Below are 25,110 nucleotides of genomic sequence, written 5' to 3'. Positions count from 1 at the left end.
AGATCAAGTTTGCCGCTTTTGCTAGTGAGTGAGAGGAACCAGACCGTCTCTGTCGGCCACATCTGAAGCCCTCGTCGCAATCATCCAACGCTCTGCTCCCAGCTTCTAACGCAGAAAGGCCAATACATTCCATTTACCGGCACTGTTTTGAAAACTGAGACTATAGGAAAATGAGAAAAGAATATGCGGCTGAGCTAGGCAGGCAGGCTCTTGTAAAAAGTTTACAGCCGGCCACCATCATTACAGAGAACTGTTTTTCGGCAAGTCCTGGGGCTGGCAAACGCTTTGGTAGCTCCCTGTTTGGGAGTGACTTTAATGAAGGGTCCTCAAGGGGCTCGTCCACAGGGGTGGCTGTCATATAAGGCCACTGAACACCAAGTTTGCCAAACGTCACAGCCACCTGGAAAGATGCTTTACTGTAGACGCAGTGTCTTCAAGGAGGACTCTCACCCAGGTTTTTAAGAAAGATGAAACAGGAAGATTGCAAGATTGAAGCCAGTCTGGGGTACACAGCAAGACCCTAAGACCCTGGTTCCAAAAAAAAAAAAAACCGCAGAAAATAAAAATCAAAAAGAAATACAGAAACACATTAACTTGTTTACAGCAGCTAACCACACACGGCTGTGCTTCCTCTGCCCTTTGCTGGGGCCCTTAAATATCACTTAATGGACGTCCACTGCTTTGCACCAGAGAAATCAGTAAGCATTGTGTTTTAAATGTGACAGGGTAATGTCAAGACTAAAAAAAAAAAAAAACAGCTAATTATGCAAAGAAGAAAGTCAAGACATGATACCTCCCCAAACCACCTCCTCCTCTTTCCTTCTGGTCTAGAATCTTTGAATACACAAAGGCCTGATGAGTCCTGTGGGGAGGTCCAGGCCCCTGCTGGGGAGCTCAGTTCAGTGTGCCAAGTGGCAAGGCCCTGCCCCTGCTTCCTTACTCACTGATAAAGTACGATGGTTTTTGCCTTCCTTCCTTCTAGAAAGAGAGGAAGCAAGAAGTCCTCAGTCATGTTGACATGTCATATTAGAACAACTTCATGTCAGCAACTGTTTTGCTTTCTGTTTGATAAGAACCTCAGCTTTCTCCCTCCACAGAACATACTCCCTGTTGGGGTGCTTATTTAAGTTATTCATAAATATGTGTGTGATAATAGCAGACTGCGGAAGCTGTGTCCTAAAGAACCTGGAGGCAGCACCCCCCGGGGAGGAGGGACAGGCAGGTCTCCTCCATTTCTCAAGCTCCAGCTTGGCTCCAGCACCCATCAGATCAGGCAGTGTCTGACGGGGCCACATGTCGTTCTGCTATAACGCCACTAGGAGGCACTAAAAGCACGTGAAGACAGCAAGCTTCTACTGAGGCCAGCAAGCTTCCGGCTGCCCCTAAATTTAAGGACACCCTGGGGAGGGGTGTTCTTCCTTACCTGTAAGTTCCCACCTCCAAAATTTCAGGGAAGCCACAGTTTACAACTGCATAAGCCACTCAGTTTATTAACTCTGGGACAAGACTGCCTCCCCTACCATCGCTGCCTGTGAGATCACAACCATTTCTAGCAAGAGTGAACTCATTCACAGGTAAAGCAAACACTATAGGTACTGCCCGTGATAGCATGGAGAGGGATAGGAGTCTTAAACAGTGTTGGGGGGGCAGAGGAGAATGGCCACTAAAGTGCTCCCCTTGTAAGCAGGAGGGCCTGAGTTTGCTCCCCCATAACACACATAAAAAGACAGGTGCAAGGCAACACGGTGTCCTCGTAATCCCAGGCACTGGGGAGGCAGGGACAGGCGGATCCCCAGTCTTGCTGGCCTGGCAGCCTAGCCTAGTTATGAGCTTCCAGTCAATGAGAGACCTTGTCTCAAAATACACGACGGACTGTATTTCATATGCAATTGTATCCTGAGGTTGGACCTTGACATCTACACATACGTGCACACACACACCAACACACACAACACCCTTCTTATTTTTCTCAAAACACAATTTCTCTGTAGCTTTAGAGCCTGTCCTGGAACTAGCTCTTGTAGACCAGGCTGGTCTTGAACTCACAGAGAACTGTTTGCCTGGGATTAAAAACGTATGCCACCTCCACCCAGCCACAACACATTATTTTTAAATTTTGCCACAATAAATAAAGTTTCTGGTTCCCTGTGTCCCCTTGTAGTATCTATTCACAAGGCACAGAATCTCATCAACGCCAAATCCGAAGGGACACAGCTTCATTCCAAATCACATACCAGCACTGAACCAAACCTTGGAAAGGAGAGATGAGCCACATCTTCACTTTAAAACAAAGAAAGTGAGGTTCAGCGGGGCATTCATACAGTATCTCATTTCACCCCCATGCTAGCCCAAGGAGGAAAATGATGCCAATGCCCTCTCTGCATTTGGTATGAGAGTACCAGGACCAGAGAGGAGAAAGCTCTTGCTTGAGTCCACAGAACTCCTAAGCGGGAGGCATGGGATTCCCGCAGCTTAGCCAGCCCACGATCTACAATTTCCAGCCTCCTGCTTGGGGCTCTGGAATTCCAGCGAAGGGTTTCCTCTACATCAAACTGGAATTGCTTTAGCATTCATTACCTCCAGAAGTTTCTTTGTTGGTTGGTTAGTCTTTGTCCTTCTAAACCTGAGAGCTTCTTTCTATAGCACCCCACTTTCTAAGTTACACTGGGCAGCGCGTTCCTCCAAGGAAGGTCAAACGTACCTGCTCCCCAGTGGGAAGGGAGAAAACTTCTGTTGAGGCCTGGGCTCCTTCCCTGAGCAAGTCATAGTAAACCTGCGCAGCTGCCTGCTGGCCCTCCGAGTCGTCCTGCAGGATATCCACAGGGTAGGCCTCTGTAGGAGAAAAGGGCGCGAACAGAGTTAGTGGCACTCTGCAGCTAAAAGAAGAGTTCGATATTTCAAGCTTTTTAAGGAATAGTTTATTTTAACCATAACAGTCTGACTGGGGAGATGGCTCAGTGAAGGGCTTCCCATGCTCACATAAGAACCTGAGATCTAGCCTCAGACCCCACAGATCTGGGCAGTGGTGGCCTATGCTTTTAATCCCAGTGCTCAGGAGGCAGAGAGGCAAGCAGATCTCTGAGTCTGAGGTCAGCCTGGTTTATAGACCAAGTTCCAGGACAGCCAGGGCTACACAGAGAAACCCTGTCTCAAACAAACAAACAAACAAACGCAAAAAACAAAAACAAGCTTGCAATCCCAGCCCTGGAGAAGCACAGACAGACCTCTCGGGCTTTCCAGTCAGGCACCTTTCCCTAATCAATAGTTCCAGGCCCACGAGAGTCCAGGTCTTCAAAAAGCGAGGTAGACGGTGAACTGCCCCTAAAGGATGGCACCTGAGATTGACGTCTGGCCTCCACAAGCACGTGCACACATCAGCACGTGCACACACCAACACATACCCACATACACAAACACATACACACACATACACCAACACATACCCACACACACACACACATACACACACATACACCAACACATACCCACACACACACACACATACACACACATACACCAACACATACCCACACACACAAACACATACACACACATACACCAACACATACCCACACACACAAACACATACACACAAACACATACACACACATACACACACATACACAAACACACACACACATACACCAACACATACCCACACACACAAACACATACACACACATACACAAACACAAACACACACATACACCAACACATACCCACACACACACAAACACATACACACAAACACATACACACACAAACACATACACACACAAACACATACACACACATACACCAACACATACCCACACACACACAAACACATACACACACACAAACACATACACACAAACACATACACACACAAACACATACACACACATACACACACCAACACATACCCACACACACACACACATACCCACACACACACAAACATATACACACACATACACACACAAACACATACACACACATACACACACACACAAACACATACACACACAAACACATACACACACACATACACCAACACATACCCACACACATACCCATGCACACACCAACACACACACACAAACATATACCCACACACACAAACACACACAAACAAAACATAAAACCCAGTCACGCACCCATCAACGGAACGCTTTTTCCACTTTTCACTGTGGTCCACTCAGGGACCGTGAACACAGTCTCCCTTGAAAGTAAAGAAGGACAGGCTGGAACTTTGACATCAGCCTTTGTCACAGGCAACTTAAATTACTCTTTTTCTAGATTACCGTCACCGTGCAAGACCCTAGGATTCACCCCTTTCTTGTCCCTCGGCACTGGGAGCGCAGTGGCTTGTGGGAATGAAAGCGCGCATGCCTGCAATCACTTGCCCAGAAACTAATCTAAGGTATTCTGCTGCCATCCTCAGCATCTCTTTCCTCTCGCACCTCTGACAGAAACAGATCTGGAATCTGTTCCTACGAATGAACAGCACCGAATTCTTGGAAGCAGCAATCGGTTGCCTCTTCAGCCGTGGACAAAGACGCCGCCTGCCTCTGGCTGACCTGTTCCGAAGCGCGTAGGGACTCGGAGCACATTCTGTGGACCCCACCATATCTCTACCTTTGGTTTGCCGCCACCTGTGAGGGAAGCAGGCCATGCTAGCAGCAGCTGCCTGTCCCTCTCTTCCCCTTCTCTGTCTTCCCCTTCCCCTGCTCCTCTTTCTCCACGTATCTCCTCACATGGATTCATCTGGACATGCAGTCCAGCTCCAAGCTCCTGCGGCATCTCGACTCCTGTTCTCTCCAGAGAACCATTGTTTCTGAGAGCAGCTCTCGAGATCCAAAAGGCTGTCGATAGCAAAAAAGTTTAAGCCTTTGGTTCACTCAGCTCACCCAGGCAGAATTTTGACCTCTGCCGATTAACTCCCAGTGAGAGAACTCAGGGGTGTGCAAGCTTCCGATATGAGAAGACTAGGACCAGGTTGCACGCACCGCAACCCTCGGGCTCACTTTCCAGGGCTCAAATGCCATGAATACAGAGGCCCCCGGTGGCTGAGTGGAAACAGACAGCCTCCCTACCTCATGGATCGAATCAACCACAGACTAAAGATACCAGGGAGAAGGACCGCACAGAATGCGTACAGATAGCCTTACCACGACTCCCTAAGGAGTAAAGGATAACATCACCTGTATTAGCAATTATAAGGCACCTGGAAACTAGGGTATCCAGGAAAACACGCACAGGCTGCACATAAACATGCCATTTTGCAAGGGACTTGACTGCAGGTAGATTTGCATGGCTAAAGGTGGTCTTTCAGCCATTTACCAGTAGATACTGAAGGAAAACTGGACATTCTGTCACTATTCAATCTTTTATAAAACATTTGAGTGTAAAACACACACACACACACACACACACACACACACACACGATGTTCTTAAAAGTGCGCTGTCAGAAATCTTTAAAATAAAGACATCGAGGGTTGATGGCTTACTGGTGGCAATGACTAAGGGAATACAAAAGAGAAGAGTTTCCATAAAGCCAAGATCTTCTTTGGCAAAGAAGGCGCACACTCGTGTGCTCAAGGAAGCTCAGGCTCCTCACCAACATGCTCAGCAATGCCGCTAGCCACTGCGCAGTGCAGACCCTAAGCCCAGGAAGGCCTGCCCTGAGTCTTTACTGGGGTTGTCCTGTACTCAGCACAAGAGCCAGAGGGACCTGAAGAATATCAAATTACCCAGCGCCTGCTTCACATCTGTCACAGAGACCAACCCAGCCCGCAACCGCCCTCCCATTCCTCCCTCACTTAGATCAAGGCCGCAGCTTCTCCTGAGAGCCTCAGGCCTCACCCTCCCACCCATCTAAGCTCCATTCATAATTAACAGCGACAACCAACTCTCTCTGGCTTCCAGTGGCCAAGAGGCAGCTGAGTGTCCACAACCTTCTCGCACTGTATCCTGCCTGCCCCCAGTTTACAGGGAATGGAGCAAAGCTTCATAAAAGAAAATAACAAAGCACGAACCCAGGCCCGTCTGATTCCAAACTCTGGGTAAAGCATCAGATTATATTGTTTAAAGCAAAGCTCCCCATCATTACAGCGGGGCACCCAATGGGCTCCTGTACCCCCTACTCTCGGATTTCTGCCACTCCATCCTCAAGGCTCACTAGATACAGCCAGCACTCCTCGGGGGCCCTCCTTGAGCCCCGGAAACCAAGATCAAGGATTCCATGAGTTACCGAGGCCTGAGTTCAAACACCACCTCAACCTAGGATGGGAACTGACATGGCCCAGCCACCTTTCTGTCATAGAGTTGCAGTCCCCTCCAGCTTGCCCCTTAGTTTTGTCTTAGAGCAATTACCTCTTAACCCATAAACAAAGAAGCTGTGGCTTGGGAAGCACAACTCAGCTCCCCTCCCAGTCCCAGCACAAAGGCCGTTCCCTATAGAAAACCCTACACCCGTGCCTTCCCCATAGGAAGCCCCATACCCATGCCTTCCCCATAGGAAGCCCCATACCCATGCCTTCCCCATAGGAAGTCCCATACCCATGCCTTTCCCATAGGAAGCACTTAGGAAATGTGGGTGGTTAATCTTGCCATTTCAACAGCTGTCTCATGGACTTGTCATATGGCTTCCCACGGGTATAGGAGATCTAGTGAGCATGCCAATAAATTAAGAGGAGCCAGCAGGTGGGCTGCATGGACCCTGGGTACCCATCATTGCCACATTTGTACTGTGGGAGCCAGCTTTAGAATCGACCACCCCAGACCACCAGCCTGAGGATCACGGAGAGACCAGACCTGGATTTTTGTCATTTCTAGGTCTATGTTTTAGGAGAATGCTCATTGGTTCTGGACCATCAGCCCCCTGAGGTATGGACTGCAGAACTCACAAAGACCATTATCAATCGGCCCCATGGAAAAGCTGACCCGACAGTCTTCAGGTTTGCTAATGGCAGTTATCCAAGGCCGAAGCCAGACACTTGCCAGGAGTTGTCTGATATCCTTTCTGGTTGGTGTGTGGTCAGGATAAATATCATGAAATTGTTATGCCCTCTTCACATCATAAAATCATTCACGCTGAAAGTTAAAACCCACTCAAAGAATTCATGTACAGTGCTCCCAAGAATTGGCTGTTCCCATAAGAGAAATGAGGCGCCTTGGCCTCTCCAAAAGGGCACAGGAGCATGTGGGGAGAGGTCTTCTCAAGAACATAATGCTTGCCGGGCGGTGGTGGCGCACGCCTTTAATCCCAGCACTCGGGAGGCAGAGGCAGGCGGATCTCTGTGACTTCGAGACCAGCCTGGTCTACAGAGCTAGTTCCAGGACAGGCTCCAAAGCCACAGAGAAACCCTGTCTCGGAAATCAAAAAAAAAAAAAAAAAAAAAAAAAAAAGAACATAATGCTTGCTGGAATCTGTTGTGGGAAGTCATTCTGCCAATAGCTTAGGGGTACCTGCCTTAGGGTATGGCTTCTTGTCTGCTGATGCGATCTCTTAAAAGGAGAGGCAAGGGTTGTGTGCTCTCTGGGTTGTGAAGGCCAAGTGAGGTGGCACGAAGCAGAGTGTGGCCGCTTCCCATCTCCCTTGATCCTCAACTCCATGAGTCTGTTCTCCCACGCACCCCTTAACAAGCTGATATATATACATATATATATATATATATATATATATATATATATATATATATATATATATATATATCTTTGTGGTTCTCGTTACAAGCGGAACCCAAGAGAGACAAAGGTAGCAAGCCAAGGCTGGTACCCAAAGCTATTGGTGGAATGAATCCCACAACAGGAACCAGCAAGACATGGTCCCGCCTGATTATCTTGAGAGTGGGGTTTACTTTCTGTTGCCCAGGGGCAGCAGGGAACTGAAATTAAGCACTGGGGATGTCAGCACTCACCAGTTAGTTGGCACCAACACTGGGTTTCATTGCTAAGACTTGAGACTGACTGTAGACCTGTATCCATGAGGAAGAAGAGTCATCAAGAACGCCTGGGGCACCCTGCAACCAGGGCCCATGACACCCCATCCATACTGAATACCCTACTCCCGGAGAAACTCTACCACCCCAAAACTCAACAGTGTGTCTCCTAAACGGAAAATGCTCACATAAGCATCATGGAAAACCAGGGGAACATGAAAATGAGAATTGCCCAAGTAGGAAAAGTGATAGACATTCAAACCCAGGCAGAAGAGGGGACTTCCCTCCTCCTTCCCGGGAGGAAGCCCCAGGACCCCCAACAGACCCCCTTTAGGTTCCCACTCCAAGCGGCCCTGGCAATGAAATAAGTCTGGGGTGGGTCAGGCCAAGCTCAATTCTGGTGGTGAAAGACAGGCCCCTTCCCCTCCCCTCAGCCCTCCAGATGTGAGCCCCTAGCAGGCCTTAATGGCTTGAACCGAACAGGAAATATTTTTCCAAAGCCAAAAGAATGTAATCCCCACAGCACAACACTAAATGCTTTTATTAAAAAAGCATACAGTTGAAATAACTCACTGCAGACGGCAAAGAAATGGAGATTCCTGGATAAAGCCTGATTTTATGAAGTCGCTTGGGTACACGCTGGTGGCCTCATCCTCAAAACGAAAATAATGGCGCACCTGAACGTGTTCTTCTAGGGAAAGTATGTAAAAGGCTCGAGAGTTCCCAAGGGCTCCTGTCGCTGACAGCCCAGCAGCCCAAAGAGTCAGCCACCAGCCAATCTGGACAGGCCCAGTGTTCAGACAGGTCCCCAGAAATGCTGGGTCCTTTGAGTGTAAACAGTAAAGTCCCCGCTAGTGGTGACTTTGCTGGGCTCAAAGATCCGCCCTTAATCGTAGTCTGGGTACCACTTGCACCAGACTCTCTCCCCACGAAGAGCAGGGAAAGGCTTTTGTTTTGGCGAAGCGCCGTTTTGTTTTTTTTTTTTCTAAGATGGGACTATTATCCTGAGAAACACTAAGGGAAATATTTTAAATTTTACTAGTCCCAGTCTTACAAACTTGGCTTCATTAAAAGCCACTACCTGGCAGTAATCACGGGGCGTTATGTCATTGGAAAAGCTGGCGGTAATCACTCAGGATTTTTTTAGTAATGTGGGTTGTCGTTCTTCAAGCACAGTAAGAACAATCCTTGCTCCAGATAATGTGGGAAAAATGCAAGGACACAAAAACTAAAGGAATCCTTCACTCTTGTGTTCTATGGACTAGAGTGGATAACACTGACTGAAAATCTTTCTCGTATGTTTGTTTTCCGTGGTTTTGTTTACAGGAGAATTTTATTCTAAAATGCAACTATTCTAGAAGGAATTCTTATTAGAAGAGAAATCTGCTACCCAGGAAGGTGAAAGACCAATTCTGGGCTCAGTCAAGACATTCTCATCAGCTAAGAGAGGACAGCAGAAAACTCTAGAAGCATGCAGCAAGACAGCTATTATGCAGTCTGCAAACACGCTGGAGGAGAGTAATCCCCCAAACACTCAAATTGCTCAGATTTCAAAGGCCACCTCATGGAGGTCTCCAGTGTCACTGGAGGTACATGTTATTCAACACAATCCAGTCGCTAGGGCCAGGTTTGCAAAACGGATGAGGTTTAAGAAAATGAAGTCACGGGCTGGAGAGATGGCTCAGTGGTTAAGAGCACTGACTGCTCTTCCAGAGGTCCTGAGTTCAATTCCCAGCAACCACATGGTGGCTCACAGTCATCTATAATGAGACCTGGCGCCCCCTTCTGGCTTGTGGGGCACACATGGAAGGAATGCTGTACACATAATAAATAAAATAAAAAATAAAAAAAAAAAGAAAATGAAGTCACAAATGGAGATTGAGAGCCTCTACAGAATCCAGTAGAGGTCCTCTTACTGGAGCTGGAGAGATAGCCGAGTCATTAAGAGTTCAGACTGTTCTTCCAGAGGACCTGGAGTTGATCCCCAGCACCTACTGGAGGTTAACAACCATCTGGAACCCCAGTTCCAGGAGATCCAACACGCTCTTCTGCCCTCCTCTGAGACCAGACACAAACATGGTGCATAGACATACATGTAGGCAAAATATACTCGTGCACTTAAAATAAAAATAAATAAATCCATCCAGGGAGAGGGGTTGCTGGTGGTACACACCTTTAATTCTAGCGCTCGGGAGGCAGAGGCAGGAGGATTCCTGTAAGTTTGAGGCCAGCCTGGTCTACAGAGCAAGTTCCAAGACAGCAGCCAGGACTATACAGAGAAACCCTGTCTTGAAAAATAAAAAGAAAAAAGAAAAATAAAAAAGAAAGCAAGCTGGCAAGACGGCTCAGTGTATAAAAAGCTCTTGCCATGAAGCCTCAAACCCAAGTCAATCCCAGGACCTACATGGTGGAAGGGGAATACCAAGACTTGCAAATTGTCTCTGACCTCCATGGGTGCACTGTGGACGTGCACAAATGTGTACGCATGTGCACGCACGTGCATGAGCACACGTGCGCGCGCGCGCACACACACACACACACACACTCACTGAGGAATCAGGTGAGGCAGTTCCCTGCATTTCTCAGACAGCTGCAGATCTGAGGTCTGTGCCCACATCTCCACCTACTTCCTGGTGCGTGACTCCTTTCCCCTGTTGCATGATGGGAAACAAGCTGGGCAGATATGCTTGGGACATGCTAGCATAGACAAGAGGGAGTTTCTGGTGCCAGCAAGTGTAGAAGGGTGATCCATGAGACACTCGGCTTATGACTGAGACGTCCATCAGCAACCAAGTCCTCTTCAAAATTTTTGCAGCAAGAAAGGCTACATCACTCAGATTAATTTCCCAGACTTAGTTAACAAAGGACCCTGATCCCTGAGCACTAATTTTCAGGTGAGAAAACATAGCCTGGAGAACAGCGTTTGAAATGATGTTGAGATCAGAGGGACCCATTCCTATCAGAGAGACTACAAACAGGCAAGAGTCTGGAGTTCAAGGTCAGACGTGAAGAATTCGCCACCAGGGAAGGCTGCAGAACATCTCTTTCCAATGAAGTACAGAACAGAAGGTGAGGCCAACACACACTCAGATATTTTTGTTGTTTATGAAAAGCGTCTGATTGCCAAAATATTCTTAGCAAAGGATTTTTTTTTTAAGTTGGAAGACAGAATGTGGAATATGTTAGAATTTTTTGAGCAGATGAGCAAAATTGTAAGGAATGAGGAGGCGCTGTTGAAGGTCTGCAGGTGGCTGTGGTGGAGTTTTTATTCCCTGGTGATTGACAGGCTGCCTGTTGCTCTGTTATCGCGTGTTTAATATTGGCCAACTTGCAACTTGTCAATGCCTCGGCTGAGAATATATCGCTTGCCCTGCCTCTAAGATGGTAGAATATACAGATGACTTCATGTGACACCCACACAAACCTTTACATAGTCCGTTTTTGTTTTGTTTTGGTTTTTTCATGAAATCAACAATATATAAATCATCTTGGTGACAGGAAATCATTACCTATAGTTAGCTATTAGTATTAGCTAATATAAATATGATGACCCATGGGTTTCATAACTTCGTTATGAATATTGGGTATATACATACAGTGTTTCTAATTCTCTTGTAGACAACTTTAGAAAGTTATCCAACTTCCAGCCAGGATCTGCTAATCTTGCTATGGTAGTTCTAATATACAAATATTTCAACTCCTAATTGCTGTGTGTGAGTGTAAGAGATAGAGAGAGAGACAGAGAGAGGTCTCTGCCTCCATATTTGTGCGTGGCATGCATGCTGGTTACAAACACACAGAACACGGTGGGGTGTTATATGATGTGAGTATACATTTGTGTAGGTGCATGCTTAGATGCCAGAGGAGGACATTAGAGTTCATTTGGGAGCTCCACCCAGGCCCCACTCCTCCACCTACCCCTCTCAGAAAGCCCACCAAGCAGCGACTCCTCCACAGGAGCTGCTCATGACCACGCCTACAGGGTATTTAAGCTCTGGTCCGTAGACCTACTATGTGATTTCTCCTCCTCCCTCCGCCACCTCACTTCTGGGGGGGCTTGAGAGTCACCCGGGGGGTGCTTTGCTCATTAAACCTGGTCTTTCTGATTTGGCTTGATCTGACTTATTGCATTGGTGGAGAGACATACTACCAGGGATAAAAAAAGACTTATCAGTTAGGTGTCCTGTTCTAGCTATCATTCTCTGCCTTATCCCAGGCTCTCACGGAAGCCGGGCAGCTGGGCAGTAATCATTCAAAATGATCCTCCCATGTGTGCCCCCTTCAGTGATGAGATTACAGGAGAGTGCGGGGGTGGAGCCACATTCGGCTTTTTACACGGGGGCTGGGACATGGCTTCAGCTCTTCATTACAACTGTGCAATAAACACTCTTCCCTGTAAGCAATCGATCGCTCCAGCTTCTGATTGCTCTTAGTGTGACAGTCTCTGGTCTTGTCGTCTGACTATCAGTGCCTCTTATGTTTGGGCAAATGAACACCATAGAATTATTTTTCCCATGAATCATTCAAAACCTTTATGAGGTGGCAGCAGGTGACTCAACAGGCAAGAAAAAAAAAAGTGCTCACTGAAAAAGCCTGGTGACCTGAGTTCGAGCCCTGGATCTAACTCCCAAAAGTCATCCTCTGGCCTTCATATATGTGCAATAGTATGTACATGTATGTATATGTGCCATGGTATGCACATGTATGTATATGTGCCATAGTATGTACATGTATGTATATGTGCCATAGTATGTACATGCTGGCATTCACAAACACACGTAATACACACACACACACACACAAACTTTCTAAAAGATATGAGTTGAGACTATAGCATTCTGTTCCCTTAGCCTTCGAGGAAGTATCATATACAGAGACATAGATGGAGTCCCAGGGAGGGGGACAGAGATCAGGAAACAACACCTCCGATATCTGCTTCCATATGCATGGCGACCAAAGAGGTCTTCACCTCAACACAGCTGCTACAAGCTCAGGTTCCTCACCCTTGAGACCAGGAGCCACTCCATCCCAGCTGGTCAGCTGTGAGGTTGCTATTTGTCTGAGCTTTGCTGGAAAGGAAGAAGGGTTTGTCGCACACAGGACAAGGCAGAAAACCCAAGTCTTAACAGCCTGTATTTAATCGCCTGAGGACACATGAAAATACCTCGTTTCCGTAAGACTGCCTGTGACAGACCTGGAGCTGGTGAGGGAGCTCTGTGGTAGGACACCCAGCAAGGAACTAGAGTCACATACCACACAGGACTCGAGGGACAAAGAAAAACAACCTCTCAGCAGTGTGATTTCATGTGCCACCGGATGACATTCCACAGGCCCAACCAAACAGCATAGCCGTTTATGAACTTGACAAATGTCTATACAAAAATCACACCCCTGTGTGTTCACCTGTTATATGTCAAACAATAAAACTTCTAACGAGGAAAAAGGAGGGGTCCCAGCCCATATGCCAGCTCTGTGAAGAGCGATGAGTTGAGAGAACCCAGGGCCTCCGCTAGGCAGCTGGGTTGTGGACTCTGTCACTGCCCACTGCTGAAGTCCCTGGGCTCATCCTTCAGATATACAGCACCCAAGAATGCGTGGCATTCAAAGGGCTCATCTGACCTATGTGAGGATTTGCTGAGGGAAACATATCTGCTTCTCAACAACTGGAAAAGCATCGTGATAACTGCCTTTTAAAGAGTGCCAGACTCGTGGGCCTAAAATAAGACTGAGAAGTAAATGAAGCAGGGAAGGCAGATACTTGCCTTGAGCCTGGTACCGACTCGGCTTCAATGTGAAGAAACAGAAAAGAAACGTGAGGTTTAGTGCTTTATGGATAAATAATATTTCTAAAGTAGGAGAAGAATTACGGGGAAGGAGTAACGTGTTGTCGTGTGACATTGCACCCTGAACCTCACGCTGGCAGAGATGTCCGGAGTCCAAAGGGCTTTTACACGCGCAGCTTGTGTGCAAAGGACGTCAACCCCACAGAGTCAATAAAGCTCGCTGCAGTGACCCTGCTTCTCAGATGAAGGAGCAGAGATTCAAAGGTTAAATGGTTAAAACTCAAACCCAGATCTTGAATTTCCAGCAGAGTCCTTGGTAATGACTCACTTGCCTACTAATTTATTTTAAAGGTTTTTATTGTGTGTGTATGAGTATTTGCCTACGTGTGCACTGGGTGAGTGTCTGATGGCCACAGGGGCCAGAGGAGGGCATGAGAGCCCCTGGGACTAGAGTTACAGATGGTTATGAGCCACCACACAAGGTCCTAGGAGTCCAATCCAGGTCCCCTGCATGAGCAGCAGCTACCCTTAACAGCTGAGCCAGCGCTCATAATACAGGACCAACCACTCGCTTTAAATGGCAGCCAGTGTTCCCGGCAGCCCATGTTCAGGATCCACTGAACTTGTAAACTTTCCTAGCAGCGTCGCTCACAAAAGCCCAAAGCTAGAAACAGCTCCAGGGTCCACAGGCAGGAAAACACACACAATGCGGTACATGCATAGCATGCGACGATCAGTTAGCTGTCAAAGGGAAGGGGACTTAACAGCAACTGACCCGGACAGAACTTGAGGACGCTTCAGTAAAGGAAATAAAAGTCACAAAAGAAAAAGAATTTTCTACTTCCGCTTACATGAACTACCTAAAATAGGCAAGTTCAGCAGAAAAGCGAAACAGATGTTTTCAGAGTCTTGCAGCCGCAGGGTTTCTACTAAAAATGATTAAAAAAAAAAAAAAGCCCTGGAAATGGATGGTGGCAATAGTCCATATTGCATTGACCTATATATAGTTAAAATGATAAATTTTATGTTGTGTGTATTTTACCACAGTAAATGAACAATGAAAATACTAAATATCAATCATAATAAAGAAAAGAAAAAAATACTAAATATCTAGCCTCTGCCTTCAAGAGTTTTGTTTTATATAAAAATCATAATAGCCGGGCGGTGGTGGCGCACGCCTTTAATCCCAGCACTCGGGAGGCAGCGGCAGGCGGATCTCTGTGAGTTCGAGGCCAGCCTGGTCTACTAGTGCCAGGACAGGCTCCAAAACTACAGAGAAACCCTGTCTCGAAAAACTAAAAAAAAATAAAATAAAATAAAAATCATAATATATAGCCATAACTATCCCAGATAGTTTTAGTGCGGTAAAATGCATACAGGATTTACCATTTAACCATTCTCAAAGGACAGTTGTATGACACTAAGCACGTTCATGTCATTGTGAGGTCATCACGACCATCCACCCCAGCACTTCATCCTCTCAGACTGAAAAAGCACACGCCACATCCTGGACTCGAACACTCCAGGGTCCACAGCCATCACCCTCCACAGCTCCGCGACTGCTTTAGGGACATCCTCTGAGCACACAGTCTTTTCCTGCTGCAACTGACTCATTTCACTCAGCATAACGTCTTCAAAGTTCATCCTTGCCGTGATATATGTCTTCTTTCCAGGCGGAATAATAATCCATTGTTGGTAACATTTTTTTCTCTCCGTTCAACTGTCAATGGGCACTTCAGTTGCGTCCACCTCTTAGATACTATGAAAGAAGCTGCTTGGTTATACAAATACTGTTTGTCAGGTGTGGAGGCACACAGCTTTAATCCCACCCCTTGGAAAGCAGAGGCAGACAGATCTCTGTGAGTTCGAGGCCAGCCTGGTCTACAGAGTGAGTTCCAGAACAGCCGAGGCTACACAGAGAAACCCCGTCTCAAAAAAATGTAAATAAACAATTACTGTTCAAGTTCCAGCTTGCAGTTCCTCAGACTGTACACCCAGAAGATGAATTACTGGACTATATGGTGACTTCGCTCAACAATTTTCAGAACTTCCATACCATTCCTTTTCCTCCCTTCCTTTCTTCCTTTCTGATGGCAGCAGTGAAGACTGAACCAAGGGCTTCCGGCATACGAGGCAAGAGCTGTACCACCGACCTACATCCCCAGTTCTTCATACCATTTACTAAGCTATAATATTTTACATCCCTCTCAACAAGACCCAAGGATCCCAGTTTCTCCCCATCCTCAGCAACTCTCCTAGTTTCTCTTTTGCAGATGCTTTACAGTAGCCACCCAATGGAGCAGAGGTGGTAGCTTGCCGTGGTTTCTATTTGTGCCTTCCTGATGATTGGTGACATCAGGCATCTTGTCACGTGTTCATGAGTACATCTTCTTTGGGAAGGGTCATCTCAAGTCCTTTGCCAATATATTCTTAGTATTTGACATCAGCCTTGAAAAATTTGCAAGACAATTCTTACAATTCTCGCCAATGCGAGAGAGAAGTTGGTGTGTGGACCATTTAATATTTTATGCAGAGAGCACACTGTGGTAAGAAATTGAGTCTGAGGCGTTCTGAAGAGTTTTGGTGGGCAGCAAAGACAGCTTAGACTAAAGATGGCAGGGAGGTGGCAAGAGAGAGGACACACATGAGCCAGGCTTTGGCAACCTGGCTTATTTTAATCTCTCCTTCCAAACAGGCCAGTAGACACCTGGCAGCTTTCCGTTGTGATGGTTTCATGAAATAACTCTGAAAGCAGCCTAAGTCTATTATGATTCTAGTATTACCAGAAAGTTAAGCTAAGAAACACGGCAACAGGAGACTAAGATGCACATTCCTCTAAACACTAAATATTCCTGTAAGGTATTATAAAGTCAAAATGTGGGGAAAAGCCTTCAAAAGGACAGCTTTCACATAGTGTATTGGAAACCGGTGAAGGGCAAGTTTGAGCTTCCTCAATATATTCAGCCACATGTGTGTTTGGGCTAAGGATATGGGTACCAGCCATGAGGTCATTCAGACCTAATAGGTAAAATCTCAAGCAGCTGGGCATGGTGGTGCACACCTTTAATTCCAGAATTCAGGAGGCAAATGCAGACTGAGTTCTATGAATATGAGAGCCTAGTGGTCTACATAACAAGTTCCAGGGCTACACAGTGATACCTTGCTTCTAGATAGATAGATAGATAGATAGATAGATAGATAGATAGATAGACAGACAGACAGACAGACAGACAGACAGACAGACAGACAAATAGGCAGACAAAAAGACTGAGCCAAAAAGGTCTCTGGGTGAAATAAACTACCATAGAGGTAGCATAGACTATGACCCAAAGAACTGTACCCATTGAAATGATGCAATATAGAAGATGCTGATATTAAACATGATTTGCAGCTGGGTGTGGTGGTGCACACCTTTAATCTCAGCACTCCGAAGGCAGAGACAGGCAGATCTCTATGAGTTCAAGGCCAGCCTGGTCTACAAAGCAAGTTCTTGGACAGGCTATTACATAGAGAAACTCTGTCTCAAAAACAAAAACAAAACAAAACAAAATGTTTTATAAACATTTAAATTAAGGATAAAAAAGGCCAAGACTTCACGTTGCCCAATAAGATTTGAGAAGAAAAGGAATGTCTTAGCTGAAACTGACCCAGGATGCAGATCAGACAGACACAGCTGGTAAACTTGGGAAGCAACTAAGGAGAAATCAAGAGTAGAGGAACAAGATATGAGATGCATGGCAGTCTAATTAAAGCTCTAGAAGGAGAAAAATTAGGAAGACTCAAAATATGAAGAAACTATAGGTGAGTTCACAAGAGACATCCACTCTTAGATTCTGTAATCTTAACCAATGTCCAAAGAAATTCCCACCTAAACAGACTAGCCAAACTGCAAAGAGCACGCACGCACACACGCACACACGCACACACATGCACACATGCATACATGCGCACGCACACACACATGACCCTGAAAACATTCAGGAAGAAAGGACAGCTCTTTCGACTTGGCTGATAATAAGTGGACAGCTGCCTCCTCCACACAGCTATGGAAGGCAGGAGACAATGGAATGACATTTTTAATGAGCTAAAGGAAAATAACATTCATCTTCCATCTCACAAAAACAGCTTCCAAGATGTTGGGTGAAATAAAGAAATACTTAGAAACGTATCATCGGGGAGTTTGCTATGAGCACACTTCCTGCAACATTATTTCCTGTGCACTTGGCATAGAGGACACGAACCTCTAGAAGGAAGAAAAGGCTGCTTGAGAAGAGATGGGCACAACAAAACAATAGCAAACTTGACTACAGTCTAAGCCAATGTCGACCACACAACATAAAACATTTCACTGTAGGAGCAAGAAGTGTAATAGCGCTTACAGTACCATGTGAAAATGGTATATGTATCTGGTATTTCCCAGGGATAGTGACAAAAGGAACAGCTCTGTGGTGGCAGGAGCCAGGGATGCCTGCTCACACTGCCCCCAGATTCAGGAAAGAGAAGCAGATGGGTAGATGGGTGTTGGTGAGCGGTTCACTTTTCTTCTTCTTGTTCAGTCTAGTGCCCCCATCTCCCCTGTCCCTTACTTCCCCCATCCCCAGTCTGTAGGAAGGTGCCACCCACATTCAGGGCATGTCTTCTCCCTTCAATTAAGCCTCTCTGGAAACGCCCTTACAGACATGCTCGGAGATGTGTATCCTAGGTGATTCTGAACCTACTCAAGTCGACAGTGTCTATGAACCATCACGGCATGCGAGCTGGGAAGGAAACAATAGAAAAAGAGCATTGGAAGGCCCTTAACTTATTCCAGAAGCAGTTAAAATTTGACTAATCACAGAATAAATTAATCAGATATGAATATTAAAATTCCTAAGTTAGCACTTAAAAGAAGAGAAACACGGTTATTAAATTTCAAAATAGAAAAAAAATCAAATTGGGGCATGGATGGAGGTGATGCCACTTGACAGAAAAGGGGCAAAAGATGCAAAAGATGATCTGCCTGGTAAGTTTAATTGTAATTAAAAGCAGATGATTATTTGTTAATAACAAGTTTTCTTTTCCTCTTTCTTTCTTCCTTCCTTTCTTCCTTTCTTTTTTTTTTGTGTGTGTTTTTTCAAGACAGGTTTTCTCTTGTAGCTCTGGCTGTCCTGGAACTCACTCTGTAGACCAGGCTGGCCTCAAACTCACAGAGATCTGCCTGCCTCTGGCTGGGATTAAAGGCGTGCGCTGCCACTGCCCTGCAAACTGGGTTTTTTTTGTTTTGTTTTGGTTTCTGGTTTTTGGTTTTTTTTTTAAGACAGGGTCTCGTGTATCCCTGCTTGACTCCAAGCTTGCTATGGAGGTGACCTTCCCCCATTTCTACCTCTGGACCCTGGGGACTGAACCCAGACTTCTGTGCAAACTAGTGCACTCTACCACTGAACTACACCTCTACCCACCTTGTTTTGTGGTTGTTGTTGTTTTGGGTTTTTTTGTTGTAGTTTTGTTGGAGTTTTTTTTTTTTGTTTGGTCTAAGGTGTTCTGTCCAAATGTAGTTAGCACACATGTATTGCTTAAATCACTTGTAGGAAATCATAAAGGTCAGGTGAACAACCAACCATTATAATACACGCTCTGAACTTAATTAAACCTAATTAACACAGCTGCATTGTCCACAGCCCCCCAGAAGAGTCCACCCTGAATCAGAATAACAGAGAGAGAGCACTCCAGGGTAGTGGGCTGTCCTGTGTGAGCAGCTTTATACAATGAAGACACTACAATGCTAACTTCTCAAGTACCTACCACCGAGCAAAATATTCAGAGAATGGTGAGAGCTTGTTTCAGCAAAAGCAATGAGGAGATGAACACAGCTTTCTCTTTGTTAGCAGAGTTCCCAAGTCGTGGTTACAGACCTGCTCTCCAAGAACAACACATTTATCTTCATTTCAACAAGTCAAGCTGTCTAGGTGGAAACGTGGCGTCCCCCCCTGGCAACACACGCGTGGCTAAAAGGCTTCAGCCCCATAGTGCTCCTTCTGGGCACTCAGGGCACGGGAGCTGTCCTGTCTTGAATACCTGTGAGAGGTTTGTATGTCCTCAGAACCAATGGGCACTGGTTAAATCTGTTTTCTTGTGGGGAGAAAAAAAAAATGAGGCCCCAGCTTAGGGATACTGAATGACCGGATGCAATGCTTTTAATGGGAGAGGGTTCAGGAGACCAGAGAAAGGGACAGAAGAATAGCAAGGGTGGAGACATGCCTATATTTAAACATACTTTAAATGGCCTTAAATTCACAAAGCTTTGGGTCCCTCATTCACGCTAGTTGATTGCTAACTCTAGAAAGAGAAGCCACTAACCCAGGAAGAGCCATGAAGGCAGCCTAATTTGTTTTGTTTTTGTTTTTATCTGAGACAGAGTCACACCATGGCCCAGGCTGAACTTGACCTTAGAACCCCTTTGCTTCAGCCTACAGAGTACTGGGGTTCCAGGCGTGCACAGCATCTCAGAATCACAACTGTCCCATCCTGATTAACTGTACTCTGAGGCCCAGACCTTCAACTGCTACTGACCTTGAAAGGCGACTGCCCAGTGACCAAGAGCTTCCATTTTTGTTACAAACCCTTTGCTCCTCTACCACAAAGCACTACCATTTTCTATGGTCCTTCGCGTGAAACTTGCAAGGGCTGCACAACAAATAACATTAGAGGAGCCAGGAGCGAGTGAAGGCCAGCCGGCTAGCCTTCTGTCCCACTGCCCCGTGTGAATCCTGGCCACTTGGTCATTCACCCCATCTGACTGGCCCACAACAAGACACCTAGATCTCCTGCCCAAGTCTCATGAAATATCAGTCCCGTTTACTGCCAAGTCTAGCGGCGAGTAAGCAGGAGCTGGATGGAGTATCGACACCGCAGGGCACCAGGAACCACAAAAGGAGAGGCGCACAGACACTCAGCCACTGGGAGAACCTGGCCCTTCTAGGGGTCAGGCAACCCAGAGCCCTGGCCAGGGCACTCTGTCCAAAACACAGCAAGCTTGATACACCTGCCTGATTGCAGAGACTCCCTCCCAGCAATCCTTCCTGGATGTAGTGTCAACAAGGGTCTCTGCCCACACTTAAGAGGAACTGTTACCTCCACACTCTTTCAGGGAGTTCAAGGCACTAACCACAAAGATTTACAGGGGTCCTGCTTGCCCAGAGACAAAGGTCTGCTTGGGTAGGAAGCAAAGGACAATCCTCACGGTCAAGCAGCTTTTGACTGTCCATCCACACCACCCTACCCCCACCCCACCCCAAAATTCTTTCCTTTCTCACTGGCTGCCCCAGTGAGGTGTTCCAGGGCAGCTGAGCACAAAGTCCCTCTGTCCTCAGTGAGGTTCTGTTTCCCAGAAACTGAGATCCCAAACCAGCCAAATCCACAGCCCCTCCAAGGACACTGAGTCACCAGGACTAGGCGGGAGTGATTTAAATTTGTGTTAACATGATAACACCTCTAAACACCTTGGTGAACTGACTCCCCCAGCTCCTTGGGGCACCTCTCTTTCTTGACTGGAGGGAAATTTTCCTCTTTCTGAGGAAATCCAATGTCTCTTGGGTTACTTTGTCCTGGCTGTTTGCTTGCTGCCCTACGAGTAGAACACAGGGCTTCAGGCATGGTAGGAAAAAGCTCTGACCTGAGCCAAAGACCCAACCCTGCCAGAAACCTCCATATCAATGTCCATGGGAGCAGGCTTTGAGGTCCCCTTAGTTTAAGCTTCGCTCAGTATCACAGCCCCCTCCTGCCGCCTTCTGATCAGGATGTAGTCAGCAGCACATCTGCCTGCATGCCTCTATGTTCCCTGCCACGATGATAATGGACTGCACCTATGAACTGTAAGGGAGTCACCCTAAATAAATGTGTTCCTTTATAAGAGTTGCCGTGGTGGTGGTGTCTCTTCACAGCAGTATAAACCCTAAGACAAGGCCTTTGGCATACTGAGTGCTTTAAAAAGGACATGGGAGCCGGGCAGTTGTGGCACACGCCTTTAATCCCAGCACTCGGAAGGCAGAGGCAGGTGGATCTCTGTGAGTTCGAGACCAGCCTGATCTACAGAGCTAGTTCCAGGACAGGCTCCAAAGCCACAGAGAAACCCTGTCCCAAAAAAAACAAAAAAACAACAACAACAACAACAACCAAAAAAAGGACATGGGAAGGCCTCCAAACCGAGGTCCCACTCACTTCCCTCCTGTCCCCTGACTCTCTTGTCCCCTTCTGCAGCGGGTCATACAAACCTACACGAGCTTCTGTCTTGCTTCAGTTTGCTTTCTAGCTCTGTGCCATCAATCCTCTCTGCTTTATTATTTTTATATTTTTATATATTATTATTATGTATGCTTTATTATCCTCTCTGCTTCATTAGCCGCACGAATTATCAGAAAATCCAACTTTTCAAAAACCAAAATGAATAGCTTTCTCTGTGCTTACTACTAGTGACACCAGGACCAATTGTGAATTCCCGCGTACACAGGGTCCCAATTAATCCCTTATAAGGCAGTCCAGTCCTCAGTTCACAGACGGGGAAGAAGTTCAAGGTAAAAGATGAGGGTGGTAACAGGACCAGGCTGTGTCTGGTTTTCTCCTTTCTTTCAGCTCTGTTCTAAGCTAAAATGACAGCAACAGATGGCCCAGTGGAACCTAAGAAGGTTTTGGCATCAGGGAAATTAAAAACAGGTAGAGAGGAGGGAGAGAATAGATGCGGGGGGTGGGGGGCGATTTAGGGCATGTCAGGATGTAAATTATTGTGGGGTACCCTCAAATCCCCTTTGGACAGTACTGCCCCCAAACCAAATCCTCCTGCAGACACAGAGCACAGCTGCCGCAGGAATGTCACACGTCCTTCCTCATTTTTCAGCGGCGGCGACGCTAAGCCGAGGCTGGCATGTGGCCTTACCTGAAAGCGTAACTTCTCCTTTCATGCTTCTCCGCTAAAAAGAAAGGGATTCCCCAGTCGCCGAGATTTGCCCAAGCTGTTTCTGGAAACAGCTATCAAAGCTCAGGCAGCAGTTCAACTATGCAAGCCTCCGACCCATTAGGAGCTAACACATGTGGAAATGACAAGCGCGAGCCTGTTGTGTGTCATCCGAACCGTGGGTGACCATCGAGACCACAGCAAAGGTCGAAGCGAGTACAGGAAAATCCATAAGCGGCTTTCGGGCCAAATACACTTTTCCAGAAGGTGAAATTACTATTCTGTTTCCTATTAAAATGCCGAGGAGCGGGGAGGCCCAGGCCCTCCAGCTCGCGATCATTTTCCTTCCAGGACGGAGGAAGGGAGGAGAGACCAGGGTGTAACCAGAGACAGCGGCGCTTAATAGACCCTAGGGGGCTTCTCCTGTTTTGTAGATGGGGAAGATAAGATCAAAAAGCAAGCCTCCCCTCCCCCCTTCATTCTAGTTTTCCAACACATAAACTGGAAACAGCCCTCCATCCAAGCCTTTAACACTAACTTTCTAGAAAAAAAAAACTAAGCTAGGGCAAAACTAAAAATACAAACGAGAAATAATACCACCCTTTCCAATATCAACGACAAACTTTTTCTTAATCTCTAGATCAACTAAAACTTTAATAATCTATATAATTAGCCAGTGGCTACATTCTCTCCTTATCTTGTTCCCCTAAAAATAGAAGAAAAACAACCGGACTGCAGCAGTTACGGCAGGCCATAAAAACTGGTGGCTTCCGGTGCTGCCACAGGCTTCCGACAAAATGCCAAGACGCCCCAACATGATACTCTATAGAGAAAGTGGCCTGTGCGCCCGATGTGGCTGCCTGCGGGACAGGGCCAGTCACCTGTCACCAGGATGCCTAGCAAAAATGTCTGGAATGGCATCACCTGAGGCCTCAGAGGGGGCCCCGGCTCAAGGATGCATCTTCAAATCCAGGTTCCCCCGGAAAGCTCGCTGGGCCGAAGAGGCATGTAGGCTGTGTGCCTGGAGCCTAGAAAGAGGCTGGCACCAAGCCTGGGCGGCAGCAACACTTCCCCTCTCAACCCAGGCCTCAACCCCGGTTCTCTTTGCTGGGAAATGGGCACGAAGTGCTGCTGTGCGGAATTCTCCCCACCGTGGGGTTCCTATTTCCCAGACTGACACTGGGAATCTAACCGGGAGCTCTCTCCCCAACTACGCCAGCAAGCCCAGATCCAAGGTCCCAAGGCAGGTGTTGGAGGGTGGGGAGCAGCCCAGGGGGTACCCAGCCCACGGGGTACCCAGCTCAGGAGTTACTCAGTTCAGGGCCCTCGAGGGCTTCAACTCTGGAGGTTCCTCCAGCAGTTTCCGCTGGCCCGGGACTGAAGTGATCAGAGGAAGCGGGGAGACCTTCAGCCCTACTGCACATCGCAGGCTGCAATGGCGACAGGTGCGCGGCACTCTGCGGGCTAGTGTCCCCGGCCGCTGCGCGTCCTTCTCTCTCTCAGCTACTCGGGGCACGCGGCACCCCTTACCTGTGGCTCCGGGGGCGGCCTCAGCCTCCATGCTTCGGCTCAGCTGGTACAACGTCTGCCACCCTGTCGGCCTCTACCCTCTCACCCCAACCCCCACGGCCACCACCTCTCTACCTCGAGCTCCCTTGGGGCTGCCCCGCCCCTGCCACCTCCCCAGGGGCTTTCTCCTCGCTGTTTGCCTGTAGGCCTTCTTTATCTCCTCCCTGAAGACCACAGCCCTGTAGTCTCGTTACCACACGTTGACTCCACAAAGTTTACAAAAAATGGTGTTTGAACCAAAATAGAGTTTATTGTTGTCCTTGAGCGACTGTGTCACGCAGGCACACACCCTCCTCCCCACTGTCCCTGTGGTCAGCTGGCTGGAGTCCCTTCATCTAGGTCTGTACTGGACAGATTTTTCCACCATGGTCCCTTCTATTTCTATGTGCAAAATGTCGTTTGCATTAACCCTTTTTTTAAAAAATAATTTTTACTTAATAAATTTATATTTCTTATCCTGAGCTGTACTGATCTCAGCCCTAGATGGTGGCTTTGTCATTTTACTAACTCAGAAACAAGTTGGTGTGATTCATGCTCAAGGTGATTTGAGATAAAATATAGATAAATTCTTAGGAGAAAAAAATGCAATGGTGAATACAAAGATTCTTGCTGTCCCAGTTGCAGAAAAATAAGTAAGAAATGTGGTCCCAGCCCTGAAAACGTCAGTTACACCATCCCGTCTATGGCTCTGGGAACACTGACGAAGAGATCTAGGGAAGGGAATGAGAAGGGAAACGGGAGGAAGAGATGAGACACACCATTCTCTAGACTATACAGCTGTTGTAATCAGCAACCAACAGCAACTGTATTTCCCTGCATTGACCTCACACTAGACCATAAACCAGTGTATGAAGCGTGACCCTGATTAGTATTATCAATAAATACCTGGAGTCAGATATCAAAGT

General features: G+C 47.0%; 1 protein-coding gene across 2 annotated transcripts in view; it reads right to left on the bottom strand.

The window, feature by feature from the left end:
• The window catches only part of LOC142837624 (protein FAM169B-like), a 92,710-nt gene extending 68,459 nt beyond the window's left edge, over positions 1 to 24,251 (bottom strand). For both annotated transcript variants that reach the window (XM_075952809.1, XM_075952808.1), the window contains exons 1-2: positions 24,167 to 24,251; positions 2,702 to 2,832 (exon numbers count right to left, since the gene is read on the bottom strand). In XM_075952809.1, coding sequence (XP_075808924.1) covers positions 2,702 to 2,832; positions 24,167 to 24,197 — 162 coding nt within the window. In that variant the 5' untranslated portion in view covers positions 24,198 to 24,251. The remainder of the gene's footprint in view (positions 1 to 2,701; positions 2,833 to 24,166) is intronic.
• Between the last annotated feature and the right edge of the window lie 859 nt (positions 24,252 to 25,110).

Source organism: Microtus pennsylvanicus, chromosome 18 (assembly GCF_037038515.1).
Source record: "Microtus pennsylvanicus isolate mMicPen1 chromosome 18, mMicPen1.hap1, whole genome shotgun sequence".
Lineage (NCBI taxonomy): Eukaryota > Metazoa > Chordata > Mammalia > Rodentia > Cricetidae > Microtus > Microtus pennsylvanicus.
Note: the sequence above shows the minus strand (reverse complement) of the source record. Positions and strands in the feature narration are given on the sequence as shown.